This window comes from Arachis hypogaea, chromosome 3, assembly GCF_003086295.3.
Source record: "Arachis hypogaea cultivar Tifrunner chromosome 3, arahy.Tifrunner.gnm2.J5K5, whole genome shotgun sequence".
In the NCBI taxonomy this organism is placed as follows: domain Eukaryota; kingdom Viridiplantae; phylum Streptophyta; class Magnoliopsida; order Fabales; family Fabaceae; genus Arachis; species Arachis hypogaea.
The window spans coordinates 109,139,180-109,154,224 of NC_092038.1; the positions used below are offsets into that span (position 1 = coordinate 109,139,180).

General features: G+C 38.0%; 1 protein-coding gene across 1 annotated transcript; it reads left to right on the top strand.

Moving 5' to 3' along the window:
- Positions 1-9,017: 9,017 nt before the first annotated feature.
- Positions 9,018-11,851, top strand: LOC112790879 (uncharacterized). The gene is made up of 2 exons (XM_025833485.3): positions 9,018-9,517; positions 10,212-11,851. The coding sequence occupies exons 1-2, from the start codon at positions 9,398-9,400 to the stop codon at positions 11,493-11,495; spliced, it is 1,404 nt and encodes a 467-aa protein (XP_025689270.1). The 5' UTR covers positions 9,018-9,397; the 3' UTR covers positions 11,496-11,851.
- Positions 11,852-15,045: the final 3,194 nt, after the last annotated feature.

Sequence of the window (15,045 nt, forward strand, 5' to 3'; positions counted from 1 at the left end):
TCCCACAGATTTTGTTGTTCTGGAAATGGATGAGAATCCTATTTACCCCATCATTTTGGGAAGACCATTCCTAGCCACAGCTAGAGCACTCATAGATGTAGAACGAGGAGAGTTAGTGTTGAGAATACATGAGGAGCAGCTCACATTCAATGTTTCCAACCTTTCACAAGAAGCAGAACATGAAGACAATAAGTTGATGGAGGAGCCAAACAAGGAAGCACAAACAACACAATTGGAAGTCCCATTGGTTGGAAAGCCATATAGTCAAGAATAACCACATTCAAAGGTAATCCAAGGGGAACCAGAACCACCAGAGTCATGTAAGATCAATAACAAGAATCCCCTAGAGAAAGTATCCATAGGAAACAAGACAACATCAGTGGGAACAAAGAAAAAAGTTCCAAGGGGATGGAGAAATAAGAAAATTCCTACAGAAAATTTCTCACCAGGTGATGAAGTGATTTCTACATACTTTTCATCTATACCACCTCACCTCCCTACTATTCCATCTCAGCTGCCTCTTGTGTACACTATCAACAAAATCTTATCCTTAGAGCATATGGAGCTTGTCAACAAAGCCAATGGACATAGATTCACTGCAAGAGGAGAAGATTTCAAGCACTATCAGCCACCTTGACAAGAACCAACCGTCAAGCTAATGACGTTAAAGAAGCGCTTCATAGGAGGCAACCCATGTTCTATAACTCCTTTCTTAAATTTCTAATAACAGCAATAAGGTAATTTTCATGGAAGTTCAAATCAATCTTGACAACTAACATAAAGCCCCTCTACATGTAACTTATAGTACATGATAGGTTTGGTATTCAAAGCACACCAAGTGTGGTTTGAACACACCTTATGAGGAAAGTTCATTCCCCAAACTTGTTGCACCATGTGATTACAAACAAGTTTGGTGTACCAACGTGCATGCATGGGAAGCTTAATGTTTGATTGATTCGCTTTCATGGAAAGCATTTAGTCATATAGAAACAAAAGAAAAAGAAAAAGAAATATTTTATTAGTTCACACTTTTTCCCACCAAAAGTTCAATTAACCCATTGCATTTACTTTTCGTATATAAGGAATCAAAAAGGACATTGATGGTACTTGATAGAACAATTAATAGAAGGAGATTTGGCCACTACACCAAGGGAATTTCACACTTGTCTTCATAGGGAATGTCCTTGGAAGTGTTGCCATGCAACATTGGGAGTGGATGGCTTTGGAGACCGAACCAACACCCTCATAAAAGAGGCGATCCTTGTGCTAATTCAATCTCAAAACTCCAACCGTCCACTATCAAAACAACACCATCAATCCACACCCTTCAACAATTGCCATCCCTCTATATAAACCCATTCACACAACCTTTCCGTACACACCCTGTATCTCCATTCTTTTTTTTTTTCCTTTTCACTTCTTTCTCTCGGCTATACGTACTTCACGTACACCTTATATCCTTAACTTTCTTCCTTCTCTCAAAACACATTCCTCTAAGACACATTCTACCTCACATCAACCGAATTCCATCTTCAACTTCATAGCCTTCACCATCTTCGCAAACTGATCCTCACTCATGGCATCATCAAGCTCCAAGAGGCAAAAAGGGAAGGGACCCATAGAGCATCATCCTTTTGATGAAGTGCGATTTAGAACCTTCTATCATGCACTTCAGTATGGGTGTATGACTGAGAAGGAAATCATTTATGAACTAGGCTTTCAAGTCACAAAAGCCGAGTGCCCAGAAATCATAGAGAAGGTGGAACAACGCCGATGGGAGCTCCTCACCGACCCTGTCACAAGGGTGAATGCCACTCTAGTAAGAGAGTTCTATGCAAATGCAGTTAGGCAAGACAAGAAGGATGACTCATACACAAGTTTTGTGAGAGGGGTCGTGGTAGACTTTAGCCCCATGACTATCATGAGAGTGTTGAAATTGAGAAGCATACCCTTTGAAGAGGAGAGCTATCACTCGAGAATGGACCAAAACCCCAATTATGACCAGAGTCTACAGGATATATGTGTGCAAGGAGCAGATTGGGAGAGAGGTCCCAAGGGGAAGCCAAAATTTATAAAAAGAGGAGATCTCCTCCCTTAGGCTAAAGGATGGTTCAAAATTGTAAGGAGATCCATTCTCCCAGCTGGAAACAACTCGGAGGTGAACCTCAAGAGCAACGATGGTCCAATGTATAATGAAGGGAGGAGAGATCAAGGTTCATGAATGGTGCACGAAATTGTGATCATCAATGGCGCCATCAACATGGTACGCTCAATTGTAATCTCAACTCTTTATCATAACTTCGCACAACTAACCAGCAAGTGCACTGGGTCGTCCAAGTAATAAACCTTACGCGAGTAAGGGTCGATCCCACGGAGATTGTTGGTATGAAGTAAGCTATGGTCATCTTGTAAATCTCAGTCAGGCAGATTCAAATGGTTATAGATGATTTATGAATAAAGCATAAAATAAAGATAGAGATACTTATGTAATTCATTGGTGAGAATTTCAGATAAGTGTATGGAGATGCTTTGTCCCTTCCGTCTCTCTGCTTTCCTACTGTCTTCATCCAATCCTTCTTACTCCTTTCCATGGCAAGCTGTATGTTGGGCATCACCATTGTCAATGGCTACAGTCCCGTCCTCTCAGTGAAAATGTTCAACGCGCTCTGTCATAGCATGGCTAATCATCTGTCGGTTCTCAATCAGGATGGAACAGAATCCAGTGATTCTTTTGCGTCTGTCACTAATGCCTAGCCTTCAGGAGTTTGAAGCTCGTCACAGTCATTCAATCCTTGAATCCTACTCAGAATACCACAAACAAGGTTTAGACCTTCCAGATTCTCTTGAATGCCACCATCAATTCTAGCTTATACGACGAAGATTCTGATTAAGGAATCCAAGAGATAAACATTCAAGCCTTGTTTGCTTGTAGAACGGAAGTGGTTGTCAGGCACGCGTTCATAAGTGAGAATGATGATGAGCGTCACATAATCATCACATTCATCATGTTCTTGGGTACGAATGAATATCTTAGAATAAGAATAAGCTGAATTGAATAGAAGAACAATAGTAATTGCATTAATACTCGAGGTACAGCAGAGCTCCACACCTTAATCTATGGTGTGTAGAAACTCCACCGTTGAAAATACATAAGAACAAGGTCTAGGTATGGCCGAATGGCCAGCCTCCCAAAGAGGGTTCAATCATAAAAACATGATCAAAAGATGAATAATACAATAGTAAAAGGTCCTATTTGTAGGGAACTAGTAGCTTAGGGTTTACAAAGATGAGTAAATGACATAAAAATCTACTTCCGGGCCCACTTGGTGTGTGCTTGGGCTGAGCATTGAAGCTTTCATGTGTAGAGACTTTTCTTGGAGTTAAACGCCAGCTTTGTGCCAGTTTGGGCGTTTAACTCCCATTCTTGTGCCAGTTCCGGCGTTTTACGCCAGAATTCTTGAGCTGACTTGGAACGCCTGTTTGGACCATCAAATCTCGGGAAAAGTATGGACTATTATACATTGCTGGAAAGCCCAAAATGTCTACTTTCCAACGCAATTGAGAGCGCGCCAATTGGGCTTCTATAGCTCCAGAGAATCCACTTCGAGTGCAGGGAGGTCAGAATCCAACAGCATCTGCAGTCCTTTTCAGCTCTGAATAAGATTTTTGCTCAGGTCCCTCAATTTCAGCCAGAAAATACCTGAAATCATAGAAAAACACACAAACTCATAGTAAAGTCTAGAAAAGTGAATTTTAAATAAAAACTAATAAAAATATAATAAAAACTAACTAAAACATACTAAAAATAATGCCAAAAAGCGTATAAATTATCCGCTCATCAATTAACTCATAGCTCAAGGTATTCGGAAGCTCGCTGAGAAGAGTGACTCTGGAGGAAAGTTGGGTTATCCTAGCACTATCTTCCTCCTTTGCAAACTGGCCAGGGTGATATTCGAAGATGAAAACCCTGAGTGGATAAAGGTTGGTCTTCCACTCACTTATCACCGGATGCACGCTGCTGCAACTCCATTACCTCCACGAAGGGTACGGAAGAGGCCAGCTCATCAAGCTGAAGAAGAACAACATCCACAAGAGCAAGTTTCAACCACCCTAAGCATGCACCAACTGCAGGAGGCTATTGACACCTTATCTAGGTAATGCATGGAAAGTCAAGAGGCACAAAGAGAGCTCCAAATACAATCAAGGGATCGCCATGAAGAGTCACTTTCTAGATGGATGAATCAACAAGGGGAATGGCAAAAACAACTGATGGATCAGCAATTGGAACAAGGAAGATAATGGAGTGAATCCTTCCACAACCTGAATAAGAAACATGATCAACAACAAGAAGCCATCCAAAGGCTAATCAACATCCAAGCACATCAAGGAGCACACATTCATGAGATGCATAGGAAACAAAGAGAACAAGCAGATCTTTTCGATGAATATAGAACATTCTCGGAAGGAGTCTACATGAGTGAGACTGGATAACATGTAAATACCCAAGCCAGGCTTGGATATCTAGTCGGACAATTACCTGTTTTGCATCCAGGAATCACAAAATATGAGGATGTAAAGGATGAATTAGCACGAGTGGAGCGCGAAAGGGCTGAACAAAGTCATGAATCGGTAAGGAAGACACTAGAAGATTGGAAATTAGCTAGAGCAAATCGGATTAGAGGAAGCACAAGTGGACAAAGCGAATCTAAAAATGGCAAGGGAGCAGAAGAGAATGAGCATACCAACAAGTGAAAGGTGGTGAAGTTCCTTCTTAGTTTACCTTCTTTTTCAAAAGCTTTAAATAAGGAAAATCATGTATGAAATAGAACATGCTTCCATAGTAGCTTAGGATTTTCAATTATGCATTTAATTCTTCTTGCTTAGGTCTATGTTATTGAGCCTAATGTCTTGAATGCTCACTTTCATCTTGCTTGCTTGTATGCTTGTCTCTTTAAGTTAATCAAAAAGAAAATGTTATGGAAAGAACAAGAGTGGAGTCATTTTGTGAAGTGCATTCTGAATGTTTGTGGTAGGATGATTAGTAAGCTAAGTTGGTTCACCAAGAAAGGAAAGAAAGCAACTATCCATCCTAAGTCCTATGTTTGAGACACATTCTTTGAGGCTAGCTAAACAATAAGATCCCAACAAGAAAAGAAAAAGAGTAATACAAGTGAAAATAAGAAAGGGAACACAATAAGAAACAATGCTAGGCACCAAGGGTTTCGAAATTGAGGCATGTGTCTATGGTGTTTATGTACAAGGGATATACTTGGATGAATAAGCTCTTAGGGGTGCCTTATCACTTGGTAACTTGGATTAACTAATCCGGGATTATCAGCTGAAAGTCCACTATCAAGAGTAACCATTGTTACAGAGTACTTAGTAACCCAAAGAGGTGTTGGACACCAAGGTCTCAAGAAAGAAAGAATAACAAACCATGTGCCTGTGGTGTGTATGTATGAGGGAAAGAGACTTGAGGGAGTAAGTCCTTAGGGGTGTCTTAACACCTAGCACCTTAAAACCAACTGGTTTGGGAGTGTTGGCTGAAAGCTTATCATAAAGAGTCGCCCTCTTACAAAGCACTTAGCAAAAAGAAAAATAAACTTTGAAAAAAAAGAGAAGGATCAATAAGAAAGAAGCCTCAAAGGATGCAATCAAGAGAGTGACTAGGGATTTGATAAAGGCTTGAAACCTAAAAGGAAAGAACCTAAGTTACTATGCATGAAACTCCATGAACCAGGAATGCTACTTCCATTTTATCTTCTTGTTCTTTCATTTCATTTTTCTTGTGCTTCAGTACTTGCTTAGGGACAAGCAAGCTTTAAGTTTGGTGTTGTGATGCCAGGGCATCTAGGCCAGTTTCACTGACCTTTTCTTTATTGTTTTAGGGTAGTTTCATGCATTTTCCTAGTGAATAAGGCAAGTTTTGGGTAAAAATACACTTACACCTTCATTTAAGCAACTATTGTGAATTTTGCATGATTTCATGAGATTTTTGCCAGAATTGCATGATAACTTGATGATGCATAATCTCATGACTTTGGCTAGAGCTTTGATGCACTTTAATTGCTTGATTTCAGGACAAATGAAGCATGGAAGAACCACGTTAGCATTCACGTTAACTTAGTTAACGTGACTACTAACGTGGGATGGCAAAGAGCTTGCAACGTTAATGAGAAAAGTGATCACCAATAACGCCTGCGTAGCCATTCATAGCTTATGTTAAGAGCCACGTTAACTAAGTTAACGTGGTACTTAACGTAGAAGAAAAAGAGGACTCCACGTTAACGAGAAACGTGAACTCTAGTAACGTTTCTCCTCAACGTTAGTGGTAAAAGTGAACACCACTAATGTTGGGAAACTAGGCAATGCCCCACGTTAAGAGTCACGTTAACTTAGTTAACGTGAACTTTAACGTGGAAGAGGATGAACAACGCCAACGTTAGTGACACTCACTTTTGTCACTAACGTTGGATCATTAGCATTGCCTACGTTAACTCTCACGTTAAGATTGTTAACGTGAAAGTTAACATGGAGTTGGGTTCAAAGAACCAACGTTAATGACACTCACTTTTGTCACTAACGTTGGGAGATGGCTTCATTACTACGTTAAGAGCCACGCTAACTTAGTTAACGTGGGTTCTAACGTAGGGACTTAAGGCAATTGGAGCGTTAGTGACAAAGGTGAGTGTCACTAACGCTCTCGAAGGTGATAGATACCCACGTTAAGAGCTACGTTAGCCAAGCTAACGTGAGATCTAACGTAGGGGCAAGAGGCAAGCAACGTTAATGGGAAAAGTGATTCCCATTAACGTTTGCGAAAAGGGGCACAACCCAACGTTAATGGAAAAAGTGAGTCCCATTAACGTTGGCCAAGGATTGAGTAAGAAACGTTAGTAGTCACGTTAAGATTTCTAACGTTGGAATTAACGTGGGTATATAAGGGTGGAACGTTAGTGGAAAAAGTGAATGCCACTAACGTTCTCGCACTCAAAATATTACCCAACGTTAATCTCACTAAATGCCCAAGCCTAATTCATATTTCTCTGCAAGATGGGCCCACTAAAGATGAGAATTGCTTCAACTCAAGGTCCAGAGCCCACATCCAAGACTTGAAGAACTCACTAGAAGATCATGAGGAGTAGTATATATAGGAGTAGTTTTGAACTAGAGAGAAGCTTAGCACTTTTGGGAACTACTCTCTGCATATTTATTTTTCTGTACTTCTAGCATGGATTCTTCTTTTCTGCCATTTTTCATTCTTACTAGAAAGCTTTCGATCTTAATTCAATTGGTTAGTTGTTTTGGAAAAGAAACTCTCCATAATTGGATCTCCTTTGAACCTTGGAAAAGGGATAAGGAGATCATGCTAGAATTGCTTTCTCATGTTGGACCAAATTGGGGTTTGGATGGATACTGTGACATTTAATCCTCCCAACACTTTGATTTGGAAATACATGTGGTATAATCAGTGACCAAACTTCATCTCTTCCCATGAACAATTAAATCAAGGAATTTTGCAATTGTTCAAGCTTAGAGAGATTGGATTGCCAAGGAATTGGAATCCAATCACTTAAGATTGCCAAGGAGATTAATGAATGCATTGATTGAGGAAGAGATGAGAATGAACTTGATCCGGAGAATGCAACATCTCCTAAACCCAATGATCTCCCCATTTCTGATCTTACCCATTCTATTTACTTTCTGCTATTTAATTTCCTGCTCATTACCCTAACTCCCCATTTAAGATTCTGCACTTTAATTTCTGTTATTTACTTTCTAGTCATTTAAATTTTTGCATCTCAATCTAAATTCTGTTTAGCTCAACTAGCATATTCTTCTAACTAAAGTTGCTTGACCAATTAATCCTTGTGGGATTCGACCTCACTTTATTGTGAGTTTTACTTGACGACAATTCGGTATACTTGCCGAAGGAAAATTTGTTGAGAGACAAGTTTTCATGCATCACTTATTATATGCTTTTAAAAGTAAAAAATATTAATTAAAATTTTATTAAATTAAATCTTAAAAAGAAAACTTAAGGAACGAAAATTCTTTTTGGATGATGTTTACTTTGTTCGTAAGACTAGTTTCAGTTAAATTGGGGATAATAATGCTTAAATGGGTTCAGTATATAAAAATTAAGTTTTTTATGTACTTATTATATATTTATTAAAAATAATTTAACAATTTTCCATGATAGCTTAGTCAAAAAGAAAGGGATGCAATGTGTTTAGGACTTTAGGGCATGAATTTCAGGGAGGAAGAATAAATAAGATTATGTGATGCCTAACAATCGTATAATGATAACAATTAAAAAAGAAAGTGAAAGAGGGGTAAGTGAAAAAGATGGAGCATTCGTGCAAGTTATATGAAAGTGGTGGCTGGCACAAAAGGGAAGAAGTAGAGTTTCTTTTATTATTGACAGTGGGGCCCACCCCATGTCAGTGGAATTGTGCTCCGTCCAGAAAATAGCTGTGCACACGTGCACTCGGGCTGACGTTAACAGCCCCCACCCCCCGTTTCGTTGAATACGAAAGGTTAGTTTTGACTTTTTCCGTGTTTATTAAACAACGAGTGGTGAATGCTAATGATATGATATTTACCCAAACATTAATCAATTTTATTAGTCTTGGACTAACCTAACCTCAAAGCGCAGAGCGCATAGAAGACAAAAGAGGCAAGCTACAAAGGGTAGTTGTGTACTCTTAATTAATAAAAACAACTTATATGACTAATAAATAATATTATATTTGGTCAATAATAATTTATATTAATATTTATAAAAATTTTATATATAAAAATATATAATTTATATTAATATTTATCAGAATTTTATATATATAAATAAATATCATTTATACATATATTTTTTAAAATTTATATACATAAATTAATAAAATTTATTTATTAAAAATAATATAATATTTATATTAATTAAATAATAATAAAAATACTAAAAATTATTGGTGCAAAAATTTCTCAATAAAGGATAGTTCTATGAAATTAATTAATAAAAAATAAAAAGAAAAATATGTAAAGCAAAGGCTAAAATGGGGTAATAGGATAATCACATGAAAATGGAGCAAGTCATTGCCGTGTTTGACTTCAACTCAAAACGAAGGCTTTCCTTCTTTTAGTTTTCTACTCTCGCTGGAACACACAAACACGGTACCGCAGCTGCCACAGAGATTTCATTCTTGCACTTTCATTTTGCATCTCCCAAGAACAACAACAATAACTTGCTTGCTCAGCACTCTACCACCAACAAAAGGATTGTTATTGGTGGCGGTGGCTCTTCTTTTAAGCCTAATCTGCTACTTCTTCTTCTTCTTCTCGTGTCTGTAAAGAGGGTTTCAAAGTAGAATTGATCTCTGAAACAAACACACAGAGAAAGATGAGAAGAGCTGCAAATAATAATGGTAGAGCAGTCAACAACACTATGGATACTATAAACGCTGCTGCCTCTGCCATCGCAGCTTCTGCCCAAAATCGCGCTTCTCAACCAACTCAACAGGTATACATGTATAATACTATACTATACTACTTCCGTAGATTGTTTTTTGGCCAGGTTTTTTGTTATGCGTTCTGTATTTTTTGGTGATACTGTTTGGTTTAAAAACAAAATCCCCCGCCCCTCGGTTTATGTGTTTGATGATACGAATAAATAAAGGTGTAAACTTTTTCCTTTTCAAAAGATAATAAGTTCGCGAAAATTTAGTTTCCCGAAGTTATGATTTTCTTTGCTTAGTCTTTGCCTTTGATGATGAGTAAAAACGCGTAACGTCAGCTCTCAAAAGATCTTGCACTGGTTTTTTCTTTTATTTCACATGGATCGGTTTTGTTGTTATGTTACTATTGGTAGGATAGGAATGGAATTTTTTTAATTAATGCTGAGAATCCCTGTGGAGGCAGAGTCACTGGAGATTGGAAAGTGATTTTGTACTACGCGCACAGTTTTAGTGAAAGTAATGACCACGGAATATTTCAATTCAGCTAGATTTGTAATTTTTGCGGTGATAATCAGATTAATAATGAAAAAAACCAAAGTGGTGATTCCATGTTAGTGGATGGTCTCTGAGTATATGCAGTTCATTTTTCTTTTATAAATGTGGTCTATTTAATACTCAAATTATAGCTGAACTATGCCACAATTTACATCTCTTGTATGCCTGAAACTTAAAGCTATTTACTTGTTTTGTTGGTCACAGAAGAAAAAATGGGGAAGCTTGTTGAACATAGCTGGGTGCTTTGGATATCACAGGAATCGAAAGCGTATCGGGCACGCAGTCCTTGCTCCAGAAACAGCACCTTCTCGTGCAGATCCTACTGCACCTGCTGCCGTTATCTCAACACAAGTTCCTACCATAACACTTCCCTTTGTGGCACCTCCCTCTTCACCTGCCTCTTTCTTTCAATCAGAACCGCCTTCAACCGCGCAATCTCCGGTTGGTATTGTATCCCTCAAGTCTGTGTCTGCCAGTATGTACTCTCCTGGTGGCCCTGCTTCAATCTTTGCAATCGGCCCTTACGCGCACGAAACGCAATTGGTTTCGCCGCCTGTTTTCTCGGCATCATCCACTGCTCCTTTCACTCCACCTCCTGAGTCTGTCCACTTGACCACGCCGTCTTCGCCTGAGGTGCCCTTTGCTCAGCTACTTGACCCACAATATAGGAATGGAGAGACCTATCAAAGGATCCAAATATCTCACTATGATTTCCAATCCTATCAGTTTCAACCAGGTAGCCCGGTTGGTCAACTCATATCACCTAGGTCCGCCATCTCAGCTTCTGGAACCTCGTCGCCGTTTCCAGACACCGAGTTTCCTGCTGGTGGCTCCCATATACTTGACTTGCAAGCAGCAGACCCTTCCAAGCTTCTTAACTTGGAGAAATTTTCCGCTCATGAGAACCGCAAGTCAAAAGAAAGTTCTGGGTCTATAACACCTGATGCTGCAAGGTCCACAACTCAAGGAAATTTTCTTCCAAATCATTGGGTTTCTGAGATCAAAATGTCTCCACATCCGAGCAATAATGGCTTGAGTGAGATCAGTTTAAGCCATAGGGTATCATTTGAATTATCTGCCCAAAAAGGAATGAGATGTGTGGAAAACAAACTGCCATCACCATCATCATCAGCATGGACTAAGGTACTGTCAAAATTGAAATATGAAGCAGCAGCAACGGTAGACAAAGAAGAAAGTTGTAGAGAAACTAGGCATGTTGATGACCAAAAGGTAGCAGCAGCTGAAACTCCAAATGATGCAGCCAAACAAACCAATTTGGGTGCAGAGGATGCAGTAGTTGATGAGAAGGATGAGTCCTTAACCCTTTCTTCTGGCAAGGAATTCAAATTCACCAATGCAGATGGTGCAGATTCTCATGGCCCCAATATAGTTGCTGATTGGTGGGCTAATGAGAAAGTTGCAGGCAAGGAAGGAGGGGCCTCCAAGGACTGGTCTTTTTTCCCAATGATTCAACACAGTGTGAGCTAACCAATTATCAATAAGGGCTTATTCATGGACTTGCTAGAATATGCCATTGTTTCCTTAATTTTGTGCAGTAGTACTGCTGTGGGGTAGCAGACTAAACAAACAAACAGCACAGGTGCCAATTGAATCATAGTAACTTAAGATTGGGCAGTCTAACACACAGTGATGGGGATCTTTTTTCCACTTTCAATGGCCCCAAAAACATCTGCAAGTTTTCCGTAGTTTTATATGTTTTTTCTATTTTCTATTTCTTACCAAGAATGGTTACAGATAGTTGTACAGTTTTAGCTTCTGTAACTTTGTATCCTTTTTACCTGTAATATGTTCCTATATAAATATAAATATTTTTGACAGTGACAGTGATAGTTGTTATAAATAGCTAATGATGTGTGATGTTGATTGGGAATTTGTGATTACGGTTTGGTTTAGTGTTTGTTTAGCTGCTATTAAGTTAATAAATTTTTTTTTAATAAAAAAGTCTCTTTATTTTTTAGTATACTTAGTAAATTTTTAGTAATAAAAATAAAAATACTAAGAAAATAATTTTTTTTGAAAAGCTATAATTATATTTTTTTAAAAGATTTTTTTAAAAATATTTTTTATATAATAAGTAAATAAAAGAATACTTTTATATAATTATATTTAAATATAATTGATAAATAAAAAATTTTTTATATGAATTATCTAAACATAAAATTATTTATTTTTTTTTGTAAGATCTTTAATAAAAAATAACTTAAAATTTTTTTAAAAAAATTTACCCAAACACGCCTTAGTCTGCTTGTTTTTCCATCAAAATTTCTGTTTTAAAACGCACTAAATATGTTTTTGGTCGGAGACAAGAACGAGACAAGAGTAGTGCTGCTTACGCGGATGGGTTGGGCCAAAAGATTCTGGACTAACCTCAGATCAAAAATGTAGCCTGGCATGAGATACAAAGGGCCTAGTTCAGCAATTCAGGTCCAGTCCACCACCGTTCAGATATTTGTCATATTTCTATACCTCTTAGTTGACTAAAAAGAGAGGATTCTTTCATGACCCCCAAAAAAGAAAAAGGAAGGTTCTTAACATGTTTCCAATATTTCAACAATTCAACCACATACGTGCACGATTGACTATCACATTTTTTGTCTTTAAAGTTGTCAAATCCTCATTCAATATTAAAATCTGGTAATTGCTCTTTGGCTCATGGAGTCTTGATATAGAAAGAAACCGTATAGCCCTAGTCAACAAGAGAGTTGCGAATAGAAGAGTTGGATCATACGAGATCCTTTCTTTGGTTCTATCTGAAATGTTTATGGTTTCATTGGTTTGAACTTTGAATAAGATGTATATCAAGGTTCTGAAAACCGAATCGATTATCAAACCGTTTTAATTACTGGTTCACTGGTTTATTGGTTTAACCGGTTCAACCGTGATCTAACCGGAAAAATCGTTTAATAATAAAATAATAAATAAATTATAAATAAATGCCTAACACATACTTGTAGTCTAATACAAACTTAGTCATTCCATAAGAAAATCATCACCATCTATAACAAAATGCAGTTCCAATCACTGAATACTATTCAATAGGTCAACACTGCTCAAACAAAATGCAATTCTAATCATTTAATAAGTTAATACTGTACAATCTTACAACTGAGTAGCAAGACCTCTTCTACAATTAAGCTCAACCTAAACACCGAACCAAACCTTCTCAAAACATAACAATTATCAAAATTTATCACAATCTAAACTCAAGCTCAACCTAATTAATGAACCAAACCTTCTCAAAACATAACAATTATCAAAATTTATCACAACTAAACTCAGCTAACAAATAGCTCAAAACTCCAGGCCATCAACAAACACCAACTAACATAGGCAACAAAGATCAAAGATATCATCAAATTGAAAAATAAAATAAAACAATAACGTTCATAAGAGTAATGGATTTAAGGTGACTCGAAGAGCTTCATCTAATATGTCTTCTCCATGAATCCTAAGATGTGAAGCTTCATATAAGCGTAAGAGTCCCTCAACATCTGTGGCAAATTTTTCATTGAAATTAATAGCATAAAACATTAGGTTATACTATCATCCATAACTGAAATTAATAAATCATTCACAAAATTAAAAACAGCAGCAGCACCACCAGAAAATTAATAGCAGGACAAAATTAATACTACCAACAGCATTCAGCAACAAAAATTATCATTCAGCAACAAACAGCATTTGATTTGATTTCCATTTTAGCATTAAGCAACAAACATAACAAAACAGTAACAAGTAATCCCTAACAATTTATCAGTAACAGTAACAATTTATCCCTAACAAAACAGTAACAGCTTATCAGTAGCAATTTATCATCAATCAATAAGCCAGTAACAGAGTTAATCAATCAAGAGCAGGCCAGAACAAGCCAGAGTAGTGAGCAAAGTCAATCAACTAAGAACAAGCACTAAGCACTGACAGAGCATCCAATCTCAAGCACAAAGTAAAAAAAGAAAACAGCAACGCATCACTTAATCAATAATCATCAAGCAATGAAAACAAAAACACTAGAAACGACTATCACTGACCATCAAAGAACAAGCACGAAGAAGGTTTGATTTCTGATGTTAAGAATATTAGAAAATAAATCCAATTTTTAGGAGCCAGTAACAAAATCTTGAAATTTGAACATCATCAAATACACACCAAAACCATAATCAGAAAAATCAATGCCTAATCTTATTATTTATAAACATATTCAAAAAGGACGGACACCCACAAATTTAGCATGATTTTGAAGTAGAACAAGAATGAGAGCAGATGAAATCAGTGGTAACAATATGGTAAGGCACGACAGAAACAGCAACAGAGGTAGCAGCACTAGCAGTTCAACAAGAGACTAAACAGAGACTACAGCACCAGACCACACACTAAAAGTAAATCACATAGTTAATAAAAAAATTACCTAGAACTAGAAGCTAGAAGAAACAAACAATTATTTAATCATAGTTAATAAAAAAAATTTAACAGAGCTTCACACTTCACTGACTTCACAGTTCACAGAGCTTCACAGAATCAAAAAATGGTTCAATCATAGATTCATGGTTAATAAAAAAATTGACCTAGAAGAAGCCTTCAACAGAGCATGCAAGAGGGAGACAGAGATACCGAGTGACCAAGACAATGAGCAGTGGTGGAGAACCTTCGAACGGGACAGTTGTTGCGGAGGAGCACCTTCGGCGGCGGCGTGGCTGCGCGATGTAAGGGAAGGTTGATATCGATGGCTGCTGCGCGATGGAGGGAAAGTGAGCGAGCAGACGGTGGCTGCTCAAAGGAACGACGGCAGCGGCACGAGGCGGTGGCTGGACGGAGGTGAGGGATGGCCAGGAGATCGATTGAGAGGAGCCTTGCCCTGGAGTGAGTGTGAGAGAGGCAAAGCGTTCTGGAATGAGATCTGGACATCTGGCAAGGGAAGATGGAGTTAGGGCTAAGTGCATATCCGTAGCTGAAACGGCGACGTTTCGTTCTCCCCTCAAAAAACCGGCCGGGTCACGGTTCGGTTCGACTGACCGGTTCC

Excerpts from the sequence above, each read along its gene's own strand:
- LOC112790879 (XM_025833485.3), top strand. The coding sequence starts at position 9,398 with ATGAGAAGAGCTGCAAATAATAATGGTAGAGCAGTCAACAACACTATG. Across the intron at positions 9,518-10,211 it reads CTTCTCAACCAACTCAACAG|AAGAAAAAATGGGGAAGCTT; the intron begins GTATACATGTAT and ends TGTTGGTCACAG.